Below are 18,364 nucleotides of genomic sequence, written 5' to 3' on the forward strand. Positions count from 1 at the left end.
TTTATTTATTTTAATTCCTGATCAAGAATATAAAACCCTATATATATATACATATATATATATTTAAATAACACAATTAAAACAACATCACAAATACTAAGTGATTGGTCATAACGGCAAAAAAAGAAAATAGAAAAACATAAGTGAGCTGGAATTAGTTTTATTATTTCATTACTTTTGTTTTGAGGAAACAACATTTGTAAAATACTGTTTCTTCTCCGCTTCCTTCTTCTATTTCCTTCAAAGCGATTGGTCTGCTGGTCCTGGCTCAGTGTCACTGACCAATCAGAGAGCTGGTTGATCACTGACCAATCAGAGAGCTGGTTGGTCACAAGGTGAGCTCGTGGCTAATTAGCGGGAAACCGGAGCAGCTGGAGGAGACGCTTCAGTTCCAAGATGGCGGACAGAGAGAAGAGACGTAAAAGAAGAATAAAACAAGAAGAGTTCAGATTAAAACGAAACAAGAAGAATAAAGAACATCTGCTGGTTTAAAAAGTCCGTTTGTTAGCGTTAGCGTTAGCATGAGCACAGAGCCAGGAGAGGACGAGGCTAACACGATGCTAGCACGATGCTAGCGTGATGCTAGCCCACAGGTGCTGGTGCTCCTCAGCCTGTTGAAGCTTCTCCCCTGAGGAGAAACACTCAGGTGAGTTTCTACTGAAACACAAACTTTCACTTTATTCTGCTTTTCATACCATCAGTTAGCTTTAGCTTTAGCTTCATGCTAAAAGACTTGTTAACCAGCAGCAGTTGAAAATAACTGAACTTATTTACTTACTCAATAAATCCACTAACACGTTGTTTGTAATAACTAATGAATGTAAACAGCTGGAGCTGCTGGTTTGTTAACTGGTTTATTTTACCAGTTAGTGTGTGTGTGTGTGTGTGTGTGTGTGTGTGTGTGTGCTGGTCAAAGATAGTTTGAGGGAGAAGACCCTCCACTCTGTACCTAAACTGCACAAGTTCGTTTCTATCAGAGTGGGACATCTCAGATTATATGAATATTAATAAGTGAAAATTACAGACTTTATATTTGAAACCTTCATGAAGCTCATGAAAATAAGAATCATTATATAATTGTATGAATGGATTTGTGTTTGTAAGATTGATGAGCAACTCAGTGGCCACTGCTAGCCAACAGCTAATGTTAGCATTCGACCACGTGTTAGCTCCTGTTACTGATATAGTAACACAACATGTAAAACTTTTGAATGTTGAAATATCAACACATTTATTAAATCCTGGAGAAAAATGTACTTGGTGTAATTAAGCTGCAGAGTTTCCACTTTATTATCTGGATGGTTTCATCAAAAAGATTACACATCTCATAATAACGTGACAGATCTCGAACTTGGTATTTTGCTCTATAGCTGCATTTTATTTAACTGTGCAGCTCGATCATAAAGTATTTTTTATCTCAATGCATTGCCTCCCATTAGGGAGCTGTCATGTACATTGTGTGGTTGATACAGTGAAGTATTGTTACAGTCGTGTGCGGTAAATCCTGTTCAAGCTACAGGGGTTGTGTGTGTGTGTGTGTGCGTGCGTGCGCGTGTGTGCGCGCCTTTATGAGCCAGAAACCACCTGATTTCAAAATAAGAGCCCTGAGGTAACACATGTCTTCACTTGGTGAAGTCAAATGTTTAACCTTTGAACTTCTCAGTTATTTATGGTAACCACGTGGTTAATTCATACGTTTAGAATAATATTTGAAGGTTTGAGTGCAGCGTGATGATAGTGGTGATGGTCTGCAGGTCTCACACATCGTTAAATCAATGAGGTGTTGGAGGGAAACCAGACGGGAGCTGGCGTCATGTTACAACACGTGCAGCAGGAGGACGTCCATGTGTACAAAGAACCAGAGGAGACACCTGAGCTGCAGAGCTGGGATCCATCAAACCCACTTACATAAGAGTTCAGGTCCAGTCGTCCTTGAATCTGGAGGAAACGTCCTCGTCCTCGACTCTTCCTCTGTGGTGCTGTGTTTCTTCCTTAACGTCTCGGCCTTGAGGAGCAGCGAGCGTGACCTCCCGTCATTAAAGTCGACCTCGCTGCATTTAAAACACGTGTTCATCGCAGAAACGCTCCAGGACTCAGACACAGGAACAAACCTCTGGAATTTATCAGTGAGTTCATTACATGTTCTTTACTGTTAAACATTTTACTGCTGAAGGTTCAGACTTAAATTTTAAACCAACTGTTTGTTTTACAGTAAAATGTTTGTTAATCACTTGATTTCATATTATTTAATGTTTTGAAGTTTCCTTCAGTTCATCACTGAGCTGATGAGTCACTTCAGCTGCTTTTATTTTGAAAGATCTCTGTATAAAACTCCTTCTGCGTTTCAAACAAAAGCCTGAAGCTGGACCAGAACACTTCATCACAGCTGGCCCCCACCTCTCAGCCGTCAGCACAGGGGCCCACAGGGGCCACCACCCTGATTACTCTGACAGACATGAAGCAGGGCCAAAAAAATACCAACTGATCGTTTGAGCAGAGAGAGTTTACTGTCCCAGAGGGATGAACTTCATCTGAAGAGGACAAAGAAGAAGAGTTGAATATTGGAGATAAACTCTGGTTTTTAATAATTTCAGAGTCTTTTTAACTGATCTCAGTTCAGCTTCACTCTTCAGCTGCAGCTGGTTGTGACAGTTGAAGCTGACTCTCAGTCAGTTCTTCTCACAGGAGATGGAACCCACTCAGCAGAGTTACAGAGAACAGACGTTCAGGGAGTGAAGGAGGAAACTTTCTCATGTTCACACTAAACCATCAAGCTGCTGGTTTAACTTTTAAAAAGTGTTGATTAAACTTGTTTCAGGTTCAACGCTGCATCAGAGTAACACCTGGGTGCAGTGCCTGCTGGGAAGTAAAGAAGGTAGATAAATGAAGCACAGAACGATGAACATGAGGAGAAAAATCTGTGTTTGTGTTTAACTCTGAGTGTCTGGTTTCTGTGGTGAAATGTGCTTTATGAAAACTGCCTGAGGAAACTCGGAGGAAAACCCCGTTGAAGTCACCAAACCACATGTGCTTCCAGTCAAATCGTTCAGAGAAACCTTAATGTGCTCCAGACTGTCCCACCCGGCCCGCCTGCACACCCCCGCAGAGGAAACCAACCACCCTGCAGCAGAGGGTCACTTCAGGATGGATTATGTAACGTTGACTCGTTTTACAGGTTAAAAAGGAATAATGACTTTTTCTGACGCTTCAAACTCTCAATTATGTTTTAATGAAGCTAAACTGTTTCCTTCAGAGACAAATTCACACAAACTCTTGTAGATTTATAAGAACGTTTATTCAGTTGTGAGTCTGCAGGCCTCTCTGTGGTGGTTTGGTTTCTTTGTGCTGGTTTGGGACCATGACCCTTCTGGCCCCCGGCTCTGGGCTCTGGCCCCCGGCTTTGGTCGTGGTCGACCTGTCGTGAATCTGTTCGTGATTAAAAACACTGGATGTGCAGTCTGAGGTCAGAGTTCGGGCGTTTCTGTCCACACAAGTGTTTTGTCTCTGCATCAGTTTTAATCACAAGAGGTTGTGAGCGTCTACGTCATTGTTTCCAATCTTCTCAGTTTCTGTTCGTCCAGAGTAAAACGCAGCGTTAAAGTTTTAGAACTAAAACAAGTCCAGCGGCGTTTACAAACTCTGGAGAAGTGTGAACGCACAACGTTTCCATAGCAACAGTGATGAGTTTTTAAATGTAAATGTGGTCGTGTGGATGAGCTGCAGCCTAGATAAAGATAAGAGGCTGTTACTGACTATAGTGGTCAGTGTTTACTCCTGCTGCAAATCTCTTGGTAGAAGAAGAGATGGTTGAACTGATCTGTTTTTATTTCATTTCAGCGTGCTGTGTTTTCTGGATCAATTGGAAAGTCGAGCAGAGACGACCTCTGACCTTTGAAGGTAACAGACTCAGTTCACTGTTTCCTGTGTAAAACAAAGTGTCCTGTCAGTCATCGGCTGAGTTTATAAACTGATCCTGGATCAGCTGCTTCGCTCGTTCACAACAAACAGACCAACAGTGAGTCGGTGGGAAACCTCTCGTTCTCCAGAGGCCACATGATCCTCGACAACAGAATCAAAGTCTGATGGTGTTTTTACGAACGACAGGAAACACAGAAGCTCGTTATCACTGCTCATCTTTTCTGTTTCTCTTCTAAATCTTCCCTCGCTTCTTCGTCAGCAGTTCTTGCATGCTGCTGAGCTGTTGCCGTGGTAACCCTCTGTTACTCACGATGCGGCTGGATTCTCCTGAGTTTTCCTGAGTGGTGTCCAACGATGTAATGAGACGTTCCAGCTCGTTAGAGACGCAGCTTCAGCCAAGATTCTGTTTTTAGTCCGATGATCTCAGCTCACCTCCGTCCTGATGTTTGATTTAATGTCACATGTTCAGGTCAGAATCTGCGGCGCAGTGGAGAGAACGTTCTGTCAGCTCGTCCAGCAGCAGGAGGAGGAGGAGGACAAAAAACAGCTGCTACGGCAACTGAGAAGAGTCAAACTCATGAACACGTCTCCAGTGGTTTGTTTTCAGGACGATGAGAAACTGTTAATGAACCAGGGATTTCACCGTGAACATGCCACAGGAGGTTGATGATGCCCCCACCAGGCTGGAGTCAGTCACTGCTCAGTGAGACCTGCAGGAGTCAACCAATGACACGATAGCAAAGGTCGAAGTCGGCCTTCTGCTGGAATCAGTTTATTTCTAAGAAGGTTTGAACTAATAGAAGTTATGAATCAGCGCTGATCAAACCAACGCGTTTGTTCTCGTCGCACCTTGAACCCTGGAAGTGGTTTTATAACCAGAGTTCATTGACGGGAAACAGAGAGATCTTGTGTTATTGAAGTTTGAGCCTCGACAGCAGCTGCAGCCTGAAGTTAAAGGAGAATTACACTGTTTTAAATAGAATATGCAGCTGATTCACGTCTGCACCAGGATTCCGTCCCAAGTTTAACGTCGAGTTCCAGCTGGACTCTGACTCCGAGTCCTCGCTGTGAGTTCAGGCCTGAAAACAGTAATGAGCGATAATAAAGTGAACACGTGGTCGTTAAAGGACTTAAAGAGCTTCGTCAGCATTTCTCAAACACCAGCGCTCGTGTGTTTCCATCTGAACGGACGACTGGACATGAAATGTTGGACCGTTCCAACTTTGATTTAGAAATAAATGGTTTATAGCAGAATGAGAACAAAGTAACATCAGATGTGAAAACAGTTACACACTATAAACATGGACGAAAGAGAAGCTGAACCTCACTGAGCTCAGTTTGAAATACCCGGAGATTTATATAGTTTTATTTACTCCTCAAAAATCAGCAGCTGCAAACCAACCTCAACCAGTTTGAATGTTAGAACAATTAACACTAATTCAATTCATTTATTTAAAACCCTGTTCTCAACATCCGTTATCACTGGAGACCTTAAGACCAATTTACACCAGTAAAGACAATTTATAGTCAATTAAAAGTTCAGTTTGGAGAATTTAACACCTTTTCTATTATTAAGACCATCTAAAGATGGTGTTAGACCAACAGTGACGAATTGAGAAGTTCAGACCATTAAAAACCATAAAATAATAAAACAGTTTCTAACGAGTTTGTTTTGCGGATTAAAATTTTTGAAATAACGACCATATTCACAAATCACAAGTTGTCTCGGAGGCTTTATACTTTATATACAATCAAACATTGTGATCATTGTGAATAAATAACTTCAGAATTTAGTATTTTAATGAAGACAATATTAATCAAGATCATTATTGTTTGGAAAGTTAGATTTAACTGTAGGTCCTATAACACAATAATACAATAAGGAATTGAGCTGCAGTTTATATATTACTTTCAGAAAATGAAAAATAAAATGAGTTTGTTATTCATCAGTCACATCCATGAGATTTAAAATAGATTAAATGCTGCCACCTGGTGTCCAGTTGGATTTCTGTGGATTCAGTGTATCAGTGTTGAGCAGCTGTGCAATAGTTAATTTCATGCTTCGCTAAAGGTTTTTACTGATTATTAATAACTCTCCAGTTGTTTAAAAAAGAAGCTGCCGTGGATTAATGGAGGTTCTCTCTGGATCTTCGTCCTTGTTTGATGCCAGTGTTCACATGTCCAGTGTCTTTGAGCAGACGAGGATCTTCGGGTCTCACGTCTTTCACCACTGTTTGAAAAGTTCTTACAGTCGTGTGGTGACGTACATGTCCTCACTCAGGGATCTGTAGCTCTCTTGGCTGGTGGTCTTCTCCGGGGGCCTCCGCAAATTGTACCTCATTTTGCTTGAGAGTGGGATGTTGACCTGCACCATCTTGACCGAGGAGACGTACTTGACCGAGCCCGAGACGGAGGATTTGAAGGACGGCGTCGTGGCCGTGAAGAGGATGAAAAACAGAAAACCCTAAACACAAAGAGCAGGAAGATGAAGGTCCAAGCCATTGAAAGGTTGAGACCTAACATTGTCTGTTTGTCATTGAGGATGAAGCCGACGTACCAGTGTGATCGCACTGATGCAGAGTAAAACACCGAAGACCGTGTGGTTGCGTCCTGTGGTGTTGAGGACGACGTATCCAAGAGCACAAGACAAACCCACCAACGCTGCCAGAGGAAAACTGGAGCTGCACATAACAAAAGCTCGGTGAGTTAAATTAATGCTCTTATGTTTCTCGTTTTACGCAGATTATATTACGCTCTATTTAAACATTTTTATGGAATAAGTTCCTTTTCTTGATTTTGGAATCATTTGCCTCAGTCAACGCAACTTCACCCTCTGCTGGAGCCATTTTGAACTAGAGACTTCTCATGCTCCTGTACGTTATTTTATGTCTGACATCACATTTGTCCCTGGAGATCCTCAGGTCCTCCGCACTGCAGCCATTAAGTTTTAAGTCAGTCTGATCAGCAGTTATTTAGGAAACTGGAGGACAGACGCTCAACGATCATTCTCTCAAACTTCTTCTACAACCTGTTTTCACCATCTGGTCCAAACGTCATGAAATGTGAACATCAAGTAGAATCTTAGGATCATTTCAACAAATCTTTCTAGATATTTCACAAATCAAAATAAATCCCAGTTCAGTTAAAGATACAACAAGAAAAGTTAAGTGTTTGTGGTTTCAAAGCTCACATTCCGCTACTTTGTTTCTCAATAGTTTAAATTGATACACACAAACCATCTGCGGATGATGACACGTCTGTTTTTGTGTTACCTGGACGGGCAGGGATGTTTCCTGCACCTCCTCTGAGAGATGCGAGTCAAAATGACGAAATTGTAGATGACGATCAAAGTTCCTGGAAGGATAAGACCCCAGAACATCGGTTTCCCAAAGTCAAAGTGTTTGTTCTTGTCCAGAGCTGCGAGCCAACAACTACAGGTTCAAACAAATCATGAATGAAAGTGTGAAACACTGAAAGTTCAACTAGAGATTTAAGTAATGTTCGAAGAGAAATGAGTGAAAATAATCACGATGGACCCACAATTCCTCTTGTCTGTATCCCTGAGGATTGTCTGATGTATAGGTGACGCCCATTGTGATCCCCACGACAACGGCAGGGAGTCCTGAGACGACACAAAGTTAAACATTTGTAAAAAGACATTTTTTGTAACTTAATTTAAATAACATATTTAGTCTTCTTTTGAATGAAGATTTTCATTTGGTTGCCATGGTAACATGACAGTATCACTAGCAGCATCAGCGCCTTCAGGCGCAGTGCTCCACATTACTTTACAGTGCTCCTCAGTTCTGCAGTGTACTACAGTACTCCACACTAGTTCAAATGCACCAAATGAACGTCCTCGTGGTTCAAACATATCGTCAGAGGTGAAGACTGCAGCTGCTTCCTCTTCTTCTACTGTTTAATTCTGTCTCTACTTCCTGTGATTGGTCCAAAAGTCCAAACTATCCAACAAGTGTTTTTACTGCAAACCAACAGAACCTGGTTCAGTTTGATCCAGACCCAGAACACCTTCTGCTCTGAGGAACCTTCACACCTGATGTTTAGCTCTAAAACAAACAAGGTGTGAACGAGGTGTTTGTCAGTAGCTGCCTGAGCTGTGCGGCAGCGTGTTGACGTATGACATCACGTTCTGTGTACGAATTTCAGTTGAAATTAATTTCCTAAAATGTGAATTACTCCTTTAAATGTCGTACCCCATCCGAGAGCGAAGCTGAGTTTAGTCCAGTATTCAGGCAGTTGTTTGGATAACGACAGCTTCATCATCAGGTGACCGTACAAGCTGATCCACATGAACGTCGCCAGCAGGGAGAAGTGAAGCAGACACGCCACCGTGGTACACGAGATGCGTTCCTGTTCCACGTGTTTGTCGCTGGGTCGCATGATGTTGGACGCAGTTAAGGCCGGCGGGTCATCGTCCGCTTTGTCGGACTGAACGGCTCCGGTGAGGAAGGTGATGATGAAGCCGAGCAGGCTGCCGCAGATGCTCAGCAGGGCGATCTTTACCTCCTGGTTGTCCTGAAGAGACTCTCTTTTCAAAATAAAGAACAGTGCATGAATGAAGTCATACGATTTTAGAAGAAAGTTGTTTAAGAACAAAGTTAAATGATTATTTAAAAGTATAAAACATTTGTTTCATAAAGCAACAAGTTTATTCTAAAATTTCCATCTTAAAATATTCAGACCTTTTTTTTTTTTTGGTTTAAACAAACTAAGTTAGTGGTAGAAGAAGAATCAGGTCATTGACGTCAGTAAAAGTGTAAATAAGTTGGACAGTTGTCGGCAGCAGGATCATCACAGTTTAATCATTGATGAAACTGTGAACATCGACCTTACTTGTCTTTAATGAGTTGAATGATCGTCACAACCAAACCCAGGATTGAAAGTGAAAGTCCACAGATTGAAGCCAAACCCAGCTCGTCAGCGTACTTTAAAATATCTATGAACGTCTGAAACAGAATCATCTCAACATGTTAAATTATCATCATTCAAATACAGTGGAGTTTAGTTTGATGAAACTGGACAACGTGTCCATGCACAGTCGTGATACTCACTAAGAGGGCGGCGAAGTTGGTGGTGTGGTTACAGATGCATCTCATGGCTCCATCTGAAGCGTTTCCTTTGGAGCAGCCGGCGGTGCTCCAGTCTTTCAGAGTGTAGTTCCAGGAGACGCAGGCGAAATCGTACAGAGACGTCCCGTTCCTCAACTGAAACAGAGGACACAGCGTCTTCTACTTTATTAACACGTTTCACTTCACTAAACTCTTTTTGCAGCAGCAGGTTGTCGGGTCCGACTCGTTCAAACAGGAACATGTGGGAACATCCAGGCGAGGGGCGGAGCCTGTAGAGCAGCAGGAGGCCGTACATGACGTATAAACTCTGCTGTGGAAAGATCAGTGTTGTTGTTTACAGCTCATCCACACCGGCGTCGGCCCTCATCACCAAAAGATCTGGAACCTCCTCGTGTTTCCCAGTGGACGTCTTCGTCTTCTACGTGTACGGCTCCTCTTCTTCATCCTGAGATGTTTGTGTTCTTCCAGTTTCACGTCCGTCACGTGTTAGAAACCTCAACACGTCCACTCGCTCACTGGGAAGTTTCCACACATTTTACTAGGAGGCTGCAGGAGAAGATCCAGAAAATTTCCGGAGACACTGACTCAGATATTTGTTCTCACAGACAGAACCTCCAGAAATCCTGTACATAAGTCAAACTGTTTTTGTCTCATGGATCCAACATGGCTGCACCAGGTGTTCTTATGATTCTACTTTCACCCGAGAAAGTAATCGTGCAGCTGCTCCCGTCACCATCTGATTAAAGACGCCATAAATAACCATAAATCGTTTCACAGGCACAATCAGTGACCTCACACTCTTATCTGACCTGTCATAAAAGTGAGACCTTTGACATTCTGAGGTGAAAGAGTCTATCTCCAGAGTATAGAGCAACTTCTGGTTCTGAATTCAATCATACTTGCTCCTTCTCCATTATTTAGTTCCTCTGAGGAATATCGTCTGGCTTCTCCGTCCCTGCTCACGAGCCAATCACAGTGCAGACTGTTCTGCTGTGTGATTGGTGGATGGTTGAACAAGCAGAAGGGGCGTCGCTCTTTATCTTCAAGAAGCTCTTGAATCCCCATTAACGATAAGAAACATAAGGAAAATGGTTTTCTTACCGTTGGTCTGAACATCATCTCCACTCGCTGCGGCACCACTCTGTGCTTCTGACCTCTGACGCTGGCTGACAGGACCCTGACGGTTGTGTGACGCGCCTTGTAGAGCGACGAACTGAAAAACCGATTGTTCTGGTAGAGGACGAAACCCAGGGAGACGCGTGACTGCTCCTGATTTCTGTCTGCAGCTTCTTCAGAAACAAATTCACATGTTACAGTCAAATAACACAAGGCAGAACGTTCTGCTGTAGTTTACACTGTTTAATTTGAGTTTGTTGATATTATGACTTTATAAAATGTCTCCAGTGCAGAAAACTCACCTGGTGCGAACTGTACGTGTATCAGGGCGTCGGCTATGAACCCGTTTTCCACCACAACAGTTGACGTGTTGGTGTTCATCTGAATCCGGTTAGATACGAAACTGCCAGATGTTCCTGAAACAAGATGACAGATTTTAGTGATAATTTAACAAACGTACAGGAAGCTTTGGGGTGGGGCTTAAAGATGTTGAAGATGCCTGATTGGCGTTTCTTTTTTTCAGTCCACAACTCGTAAAATCAGGAAACAGATTTTACGTCATTTCAGGTGTTTTAAATACACTTTGTAACTCGTCTCTCCTGAATCTGAATTTCCATGTGCACTGTTGTGTTGCTCGGTTTATAAAGCGTCGTTAACATTGTTAATGTTACTGGTGGACTGGATTAGAATTAATTTCCCTGACTGAACCCAGTGGAAACGCAGACTAACGACCATCTAAACGCAGCTTCAGTTGGTCACTAACCTGTGAGCGACGTGAACTGGACTCCCTGAGTGTCGGCAGCAGTCACTTGAGCCGACTGCACCACCAGGTTCGGTTGAACCACCTGAGACTCGAACGTGTTCCGGTCAGATCTGAGTCTCAGAGACAGCTCATCCAGAGTATGCGTCAGGCTGCACAAGAAAACACGAGAATCAAATACTGGAGCTCAACTCAAATACCAACCAGTTTCAACACCGAGAAAGCAACAAATAAACCCTCAAACATATGCATGCATATATTTAACTATATTTTATAGAGTTTTCTGAGATAAATCTTTGTAAAGAAAAGTTTGTTGACCTCAGAGTGGCGTTGTTTTCCTCGGTGTTGTCCAGAACGCTGGCGTTGAGCAGCTGACTGACTGTGGCTACTGCTGCTGTCTTGACACTCTGCGACTCAGACAGCAGCAGCATGTTGGCGATCTCAGCGGCTGCCGTCACGTTTTCAGCCGTCAGCTCTTCAGGTCTGGACGTCAGAATTTGAGCGCTGGTCGCCAATATCTCAGGATCTACCGCGGTCATCTGAGGGACAAAAGACGTCCAAGAATTTCTTTAAATTGTGGACTGTAAATAAAGATGGACGACATGACGGCTCCTCAAAGTGAAGCCAAATCATCTTAATCATCGTGGATATTTATGTTCATTGATCGTCTTTATGGGCTGGACGTTCACACAGCGACAGAATTATCATCAAACTGCAGCTGGTATAAAAATGTACATGGGATGTTCCACCGTGTGATTGTTTTAAAAACGTTTTAACTGAAAACAGTTTCTTACATTTTTCAGAATGTCACTGAGCGTCAGGCTACACTGGAGACGCTGTGGATGTTGGAAAGCCAGTGATCCGTTGTTGTTGGAACATCTGGTGGCAGCCCTAGGTTTACCGGCTGGATGGAAAAACTCACCATTGTGTTATGATATAACTATACTATAGTACTATAATATATTTCTAAAAACTCACCAGCACTGGATCCTTCTGGACAGACTTCCTCAGAGTACGAGAACCAGCCAATAGGTGTGCGAGGAAAATTGAGTCCATCTACCATCTCGGCTTTGCAGAAATTTTCTAAGGAAACATTTGATAGAGCTGATGTGAACAGTTTAAATCCACAGTTAAAAAATGCAGTAAAATAAGAGCTGTAATATTCAGTTAAAGTGTTGCTTCCTGCTGATTTGACGAGAAACTGGAGTTAAGTAAACAAGTCTGAACGTTTTCTAATTGATCCTTTAACCATCGCACCTTCAGAGCACGTGTCTCCTTTCCAGTCGTCAGCACAGAGGCAAACTCCGTCCAATAGCAGCCCTCCGTTGAGACACTCCACAGGAGGAGGACGTGTTGGAGCAGCAGAAGATGCAGTACTGGAGTGAGTCATTGTAGTAGTATTAGTTGGAGCAGCACTGGAGTGAGTCATTGTAGTAGTATTAGTTGTTGGAGCAGTACTGGAGTGAGTCATTGGAGTAGTATTAGTTGTTGGAGCAGTACTGGAGTGAGTCATTGGAGTAGTATTAGTTGGAGCAGCAGGAGTTGTTGGAGCAGCACTGGAGTGAGTCATTGTAGTAGTATTAGTTGGAGCAGCAGGAGTTGTTGGAGCAGTACTGGAGTGAGTCATTGTAGTAGTATTAGTTGGAGCAGCAGGAGTTGTTGGAGCAGTACTGGAGTGAGTCATTGGAGTAGTATTAGTTGGAGCAGCAGGAGTTGTTGGAGCAGTACTGGAGTGAGTCGTAGTAGTAGTATTAGTTGTTGGAGCAGTACTGGAGTGAGTCGTAGTAGTAGTATTAGTTGTTGGAGCAGTAGTATTAGTTGTTGGAGCAGTACTGGAGTGAGTCGTAGTATTAGTTGGAGCAGCAGGAGTTGTTGGAGCAGTACTGGAGTGAGTCGTAGTAGTAGTATTAGTTGTTGGAGCAGTACTGGAGTGAGTCGTAGTAGTAGTATTAGTTGTTGGAGCAGTAGTATTAGTTGTTGGAGCAGTACTGGAGTGAGTCGTAGTATTAGTTGGAGCAGCAGGAGTTGTTGGAGCAGCACTGGAGTGAGTCGTAGTAGTAGTATTAGTTGGAGCAGCAGGAGTTGTTGGAGCAGTACTGGAGTGAGTCATTGGAGTAGTATTAGTTGGAGCAGCAGGAGTTGTTGGAGCAGTACTGGAGTGAGTCGTAGTATTAGTTGGAGCAGCAGGAGTTGTTGGAGCAGTACTGGAGTGAGTCATTGGAGTAGTATTAGTTGGAGCAGCAGGAGTTGTTGGAGCAGTACTGGAGTGAGTCATTGGAGTAGTATTAGTTGGAGCAGCAGGAGTTGTTGGAGCAGTACTGGAGTGAGTCGTAGTATTAGTTGGAGCAGCAGGAGTTGTTGGAGCAGTACTGGAGTGAGTCATTGGAGTAGTATTAGTTGGAGCAGCAGGAGTTGTTGGAGCAGTACTGGAGTGAGTCATTGGAGTAGTATTAGTTGGAGCAGCAGGAGTTGTTGGAGCAGCACTGGAGTGAGTCATTGTAGTAGTATTAGTTGGAGCAGCAGGGGATGCAGTAATGGAGCTAGTACTCATAGCATCAGTTGTGGTGGAGGCAGGAGTCGTAGTACTAGTTGTGGCAGTATTAGCAGTAGAGGGAGGAGTGGTAATTTCAGTAGGAGTAGTGGTAATATTTTCAGTATTAGCAGGAGGAGTAGTAGTAGTAGTATTTGCGGTAGTCGCAGACTCTGTTGTTGGTGTGAACTGCGCTTCAGTCGTAGAAGCTGTGATGAGGAAACACATGAATAAAATGTAATAGATAATGATTATTGATTTACGACACTACAGAGCTCCAACACTTTAATGTAAGTTATGTGTAACTGCAATTATGTGACAGTAATTATAAAAGTATTTGTTTCTTACCCAGAATGAAGCAGAGTAAAAACCAGACGTCCATGTTGATCAGCTGCAGATCATGATGTGTCAGTTTTTGAGCTGAACAATAAAATCATAAAAGCTTCTTCATTAACTTACACTGACACACCTCTTCACCTCCGGGTATTTTACTGTAGTCATAAAGTGATATTAATTTGTTATATCAAGGTTTACTTTAAACATATAAAACCACATCTGTAAAGAGACCAACGGCTTCACTCATCTACAAAACCTCTGGTGCTAAAAACGGAATTTAACTTTAATCCTGGTTTTGTTTTTACTCGGAACTAAAATAACAGAAGGCAATAAATCGCTAAAAGGACAAATAATAGTTATTCTTTTAAAATTCATAAAATAACATGATAATTCATGTTAAACCTTTTTCCTCTGAGGAAATCAGATTAAATCAGAGGTGTAACCGGCACTGATGTGTTCAAAAGAAAATGTTTAGTTTCAAAATGAATGGAACCTTTTCATTATTTTTCATTAATGAAAAAAAAATATTTTCTTTGAATATTCTTGTTGCTCTTATCGGGGAAACGCTGCTTGAATAATAATAATTTAAAAAGGTTAATAAAAAACAGGACTGAAGGAGAAACTGAATATTTTTGCTTTGTTAAAAAAACAGACTCAGTGAAACTAATCAGACACTGACCTTTGACCTGTGGCCTCCGACCTGCTGCAACAAACACTTACAGTACACACACACAGATCAGTTCAAAGTGTTCTGAACTTGTGTATTGATCAGCTCGGACTCGTGCTGATTTTGTTCTTTGTTTTTTATCATCACTGTCGTCCTTTGTACTGACACTTAAACATCTTATTGATTTTATTATTGATGAATCTTCTGATTGAGTCTTTAAAGTTTATAAGTGTACAGACTCTGTGTTGCAGTGTGTGTCCTGTGGGGGGCGGTGTGATCAATCATTTACAGCTGTTGATGATTTAGTGGCCGTGGGGGTGGGGGCGGAGGCGTGGCGTGGGGGGGGTCAGTGGATGAGCTCGGACTCTGGTGTTTCTTCTTCATTCTGCAGACGTGATGGCTCAGCTGGTCGAGTGTGTCCCAAACTTCTCTGAGGGCCGAAGCCGAGAGGTCAGTGATTCTGATTTAAATTCTATTTATTGATCAGTTATAATCGATGTCTCTGAAGAAGAAGAATTCTCGTCAGTGGACATGAGATGATTTTTATTAAAAGTCTCAGAAACTGTTGGTTTAACTGAAGTTTGACCTTTGACCTGTTTGTTCTGTCCAATAGTTAAACCTGTTAAAGTTCACATCGTTTACTCAGTGACTGGAAGAGGTCGTCAGTCAATCATCACCAGACTTCAGAATAAATTCAGTTTGATTTAACCAGATGTTTTCAAACGATCCTCAGTGTTTCACACAGACAGAATAAAACTTTTATCTTTAATCTCAGGTGATCGACGCCATCTCGGCGGCCATCTCCGGCACCAGCGGCTGCAGCCTGCTGGACGTTGACTCCGGAGCCTCCACCAACCGCACCGTCTACACCTTCGTGGGTTCTCCTGAGGCGGTGGTGGAGGGAGCGCTGAATGCTGCCCGTCAGGCCTTCAGCCTCATTGACATGAGCCGACACTCAGGTCTGTGAAGCTCTGCAGCTGCATGCCACAGTCTGTGACGCAAAAGGAAGTGTTGACACAAGTGTGTGTGTGTGTGTGTGTGTGTGTTCAGGTGAACACCCTCGGACCGGAGCGCTGGACGTCTGTCCCTTCATCCCCGTCCAGAACGTCACCATGGACGACTGCGTCCAGTGCGCAAACCTGTTCGGACAGAAACTGGCAGAAATGATGCACGTTCCCGGTGAGACGACGTCGACACCATGCGACAGATTTCTGACTTGACATCAAACTTTTATCATATTATAAATATGTTTGATCACGAATAAAAGGTGTGACTCCTTGTTTCCTGTCCCAGTTTATCTTTATGGCGAAGCAGCGAGACAAGAGACGAGGAGGAGTCTTCCTGCTGTGAGAGCCGGAGAGTACGAAGCTTTACCTGAGAAGGTAAAACAGATCATCACTCGTCAAAGATCCTTTACTGAAGGAAGAGGAAATTGTATTTGCAAAATAAAAATCCAGAAAGTGAAATGTATTGAATACAAAACCTCATCCTTTGTGTTTTGTTTCAGTCTGATCTGGTTTGTTATTTTCTCTTGTCCAGTTGAAGCAAACTGAATGGGCCCCTGACTTCGGCCCCGCAGACTTCGTACCGGCGTGGGGGGCCACGGTCACAGGCGCCCGTAAGTTCCTCATCGCCTACAACGTGAACCTGATCGCCACCAAAGAACAGGCTCATCGCATCGCACTGGACATCAGGGAGCAGGGCCGAGGGAAAGAACAGGTGCATGCTGGGAGTCTGAGTTTACTGACATTTATCTCCTAAGAAAATGTCTGACGACATCTTCTTCTTCTTTGGTGTTTGTGGAGCAGCCCGGGCTGCTGAAGAAGGTGCAGGGGATGGGCTGGTACCTGGACGAGGCCAACGTCGCTCAAGTGTCCACCAACATCCTGGACTACGAGCTGACGCCCCTCCATACCGTGTACCAGGAGATCTGCAGGGGCGCTGAGGTCAGAGGTCGACACGGGTTCAGAGCAGGAAGCTGCAACAGTTTTAATTATTTTCATATTGTGAGTGAATGACTGATTGAGACACGTGTTGTTTTGTGTCCAGGACCTGAAGCTGCCGGTGGTCGGCTCTCAGATCGTCGGCCTCATCCCTCTGAAGGCTCTGCTGGACGCTGCAGACTTCTACATCCACAAAGAGCAACTGTTCGTCATCGAAGAAGAGCACAAAGTCCGCCTGGTCAGCTGAGAAGTCTCCGTCTGTTACTGTCGTCTCAAAGTCACATGATCATGATGTTTGTGTCTCTGTGTCTCCAGGTGATCACTAAACTCGGCCTTGACTCTCTGGGTCCGTTCAACCCGAAGGAGCGAATCATAGAGTTAGTTCACTTTGTTGATTTTCTATCTGATACAGACTGTCCAAATTCTTTTGATTGGATCTCTACCAGCCAATCACAGTGTTCCATATCACTTAAGGTGATCAGTAGTGGAGCCAGGCCCCCTCTGTCGGTCAACAGGAAGTGTGAAAACAACTGCATGCCAGAAGGTCACATGAAACAGTTTTAGATTTGACAGGTGATCAGCAGCTGCTTGGTTCAGTCTGGTGAAACTCTGGTGTTTACCTGTGCAGGTACATGGTGAGGTCACAGGACGACTCGCGGCTCGTGTCTCTGTCTCTGCAGAAGTTCGTTCAGAGCGTCGGAGCTCGGACGGCGGCTCCTGGTGGAGGATCTGTGTCTGCTGCTGTCGCTGCTCTGGTACCAGTTTCTGACTCAGTGTGAGACATCTCTACCTGCAAACGTCTCTGTGATGGTGCTGTGTTGTATACATCCTGCAGGGGGCGGCGCTGGGGGCGATGGTGGGTCAGATGACGTACGGGAAGAGGCAGTTTGAGAACCTTGACGGCGTCATGAGGAAGCTGATTCCTCCATTTCATCAGGCCATGAACGAGCTGCTGCTCATGGTAGACGCCGACTCCACCGCCTTCAACAGCTACATGGTGAGGAGACGCCACGACCACAATCAATCCACGACACACCACCATCACGCCCGCACCACCGTCATGTTACGATCAAACGCTGTGTGTATCTGTGTCGATAAAGTTTGTCTCTGTTCCAGGTGGCGCTGAAGATGCCGAAGACGACGAAAGAGGAAGTTCTAAGGTCTGAGTTTACTGTGTGTGTGTTTATAATGTGTGTGTGTTTTAGTTGTGTTTAACTTGTGTGTGTGTTGTCAGGAGAGAAGCCGCGATGCAGGAGGGTCTAAAGCGAGCCGTCAGCGTCCCATTGGCTCTGGCTGAGAGGATCAACGTCCTCTGGCCGTCTCTTAAGGAAATTGTCGTCTACGGAAACGTTGCCTGCAGATCTGACGCTCAGGTGAGACTGAAGGGAATTTCTTCAATTCAGCTTGGATTTCATTTTGGTAGCGAAAGGGCAAAGGTCACGGTGGCCTGTTTGTTTCTCTTGAACATGATGTATAAGATCGGCTTGAGAGAATGTTCAGGTTTACTACAAACATTAGACTCATTGATTAACTGATTAGATTTTGGTGGTCAAAGGTCACGGTGGCCTGGTTGGCGGAGGCAAACAATCACAGTCCGGTAACTGTAGTTGGTTTTTTCCAGGTGGCGGCTAAAGCTCTGGAGGCGGCGGTTTACGGAGCGTACTACAACGTGATGATCAACCTCCGGGACATCAGAGATGACCCCTTCATTGCAGCTGTAAGTGTTCGTTCTCTGTGTCGCTTGCCTGTAAATCCACTGTGACCATCAACGACTTGTTCTGTGTCTCAGACTGAGCAGAGAGCTTCCACGTTACTGCAGAATGCCAAGGACGCCGCCACCGCCGTCCTCGCTGCCGCTGACCAGAGGAAGTGAAGACGTCCGATCAGGGACACCACCGCTGCGACACTGATTATACACGTGTTGATGTGAAGCTGTTCATGTTAGCTGTTGCTTTAAAGTAACTAAGTATATTTACTCAACTACAACGGAGAGTAACTTCAATT

The 18,364-nt window shown here is 43.9% G+C and overlaps 3 protein-coding genes across 7 annotated transcripts; 1 reads left to right on the forward strand and 2 right to left on the reverse strand.

The window, feature by feature from the left end:
* The first annotated feature begins 464 nt into the window (after nt 1–464).
* On the forward strand, nt 465–18,337 carry ftcd (formimidoyltransferase cyclodeaminase). 3 transcript variants are annotated; one of them, XM_034604495.1, is made up of 15 exons: nt 465–646; nt 14,802–14,867; nt 15,193–15,376; nt 15,468–15,596; nt 15,711–15,799; nt 15,957–16,136; nt 16,226–16,363; nt 16,467–16,598; nt 16,676–16,737; nt 16,989–17,115; nt 17,196–17,357; nt 17,477–17,520; nt 17,595–17,733; nt 17,982–18,077; nt 18,150–18,337. In XM_034604495.1, exons 2-15 carry the CDS (start codon nt 14,814–14,816, stop codon nt 18,231–18,233), a joined length of 1,620 nt encoding a protein of 539 aa, XP_034460386.1. In that variant the 5' UTR covers nt 465–646; nt 14,802–14,813; the 3' UTR covers nt 18,234–18,337. The 3 variants fall into 3 exon arrangements, with proteins under 3 accessions (XP_034460386.1, XP_034460394.1, XP_034460377.1); XM_034604486.1 differs by lacking the exon at nt 465–646 and adding an exon at nt 6,557–6,619; XM_034604503.1 differs by lacking the exon at nt 14,802–14,867.
* LOC117773019 (adhesion G-protein coupled receptor G7-like) lies at nt 5,756–17,891 on the reverse strand. Of its 3 annotated transcripts, none has more exons than XM_034604717.1 (7): nt 17,881–17,891; nt 9,158–9,188; nt 8,133–8,767; nt 7,459–7,540; nt 7,191–7,349; nt 6,476–6,599; nt 5,756–6,382 (listed from the first exon to the last, which is right to left on the reverse strand). In XM_034604717.1, exons 3-7 carry the CDS (start codon nt 8,317–8,319, stop codon nt 6,164–6,166), a joined length of 771 nt encoding a protein of 256 aa, XP_034460608.1. In that variant the 5' UTR covers nt 8,320–8,767; nt 9,158–9,188; nt 17,881–17,891; the 3' UTR covers nt 5,756–6,163. The 3 variants fall into 3 exon arrangements, with proteins under 3 accessions (XP_034460608.1, XP_034460598.1, XP_034460590.1); XM_034604707.1 differs by lacking the exons at nt 9,158–9,188; nt 17,881–17,891 and adding exons at nt 8,773–9,143; nt 10,110–10,626 and having other exon boundaries at nt 8,133–8,467; XM_034604699.1 differs by lacking the exon at nt 17,881–17,891 and having other exon boundaries at nt 8,133–8,467; nt 8,773–9,299.
* Nucleotides 10,661–12,288, reverse strand: LOC117773173 (adhesion G-protein coupled receptor G7-like). The gene is made up of 4 exons (XM_034604889.1): nt 12,142–12,288; nt 11,864–11,967; nt 11,671–11,786; nt 10,661–11,418 (listed from the first exon to the last, which is right to left on the reverse strand). The coding sequence occupies exons 1-4, from the start codon at nt 12,272–12,274 to the stop codon at nt 11,145–11,147; spliced, it is 627 nt and encodes a 208-aa protein (XP_034460780.1). The 5' UTR covers nt 12,275–12,288; the 3' UTR covers nt 10,661–11,144.
* Nucleotides 18,338–18,364: the final 27 nt, after the last annotated feature.

The sequence above is a fragment of the Hippoglossus hippoglossus genome, chromosome 2 (assembly GCF_009819705.1).
Source record: "Hippoglossus hippoglossus isolate fHipHip1 chromosome 2, fHipHip1.pri, whole genome shotgun sequence".
In the NCBI taxonomy this organism is placed as follows: domain Eukaryota; kingdom Metazoa; phylum Chordata; class Actinopteri; order Pleuronectiformes; family Pleuronectidae; genus Hippoglossus; species Hippoglossus hippoglossus.

Bases quoted from the DNA above. Each gene is read 5' to 3' on its own strand.
- LOC117773019 (XM_034604707.1), bottom strand. From the start codon at position 8,900: ATGATTCTGTTTCAGACGTTCATAGATATTTTAAAGTACGCTGACGAG. The intron at 8,468-8,772 runs GTAAGGTCGATG...TATTTTGAAAAG, and splicing joins ATTCAACTCATTAAAGACAA to AGAGTCTCTTCAGGACAACC. The intron at 6,383-6,475 runs GTACGTCGGCTT...CTTTGTGTTTAG, and splicing joins GCATCAGTGCGATCACACTG to GGTTTTCTGTTTTTCATCCT.
- ftcd (XM_034604495.1), top strand. From the start codon at position 14,814: ATGGCTCAGCTGGTCGAGTGTGTCCCAAACTTCTCTGAGGGCCGAAGC. The intron at 16,599-16,675 runs GTCAGCTGAGAA...CTGTGTCTCCAG, and splicing joins AAGAGCACAAAGTCCGCCTG to GTGATCACTAAACTCGGCCT. The intron at 17,521-17,594 runs GTCTGAGTTTAC...GTGTGTTGTCAG, and splicing joins ACGAAAGAGGAAGTTCTAAG to GAGAGAAGCCGCGATGCAGG.
- LOC117773173 (XM_034604889.1), bottom strand. From the start codon at position 12,274: ATGACTCACTCCAGTACTGCATCTTCTGCTGCTCCAACACGTCCTCCT. The intron at 11,968-12,141 runs GTGCGATGGTTA...ATGTTTCCTTAG, and splicing joins AGGAGACACGTGCTCTGAAG to AAAATTTCTGCAAAGCCGAG. The intron at 11,787-11,863 runs GGTGAGTTTTTA...TTCCATCCAGCC, and splicing joins GTCCAGAAGGATCCAGTGCT to GGTAAACCTAGGGCTGCCAC.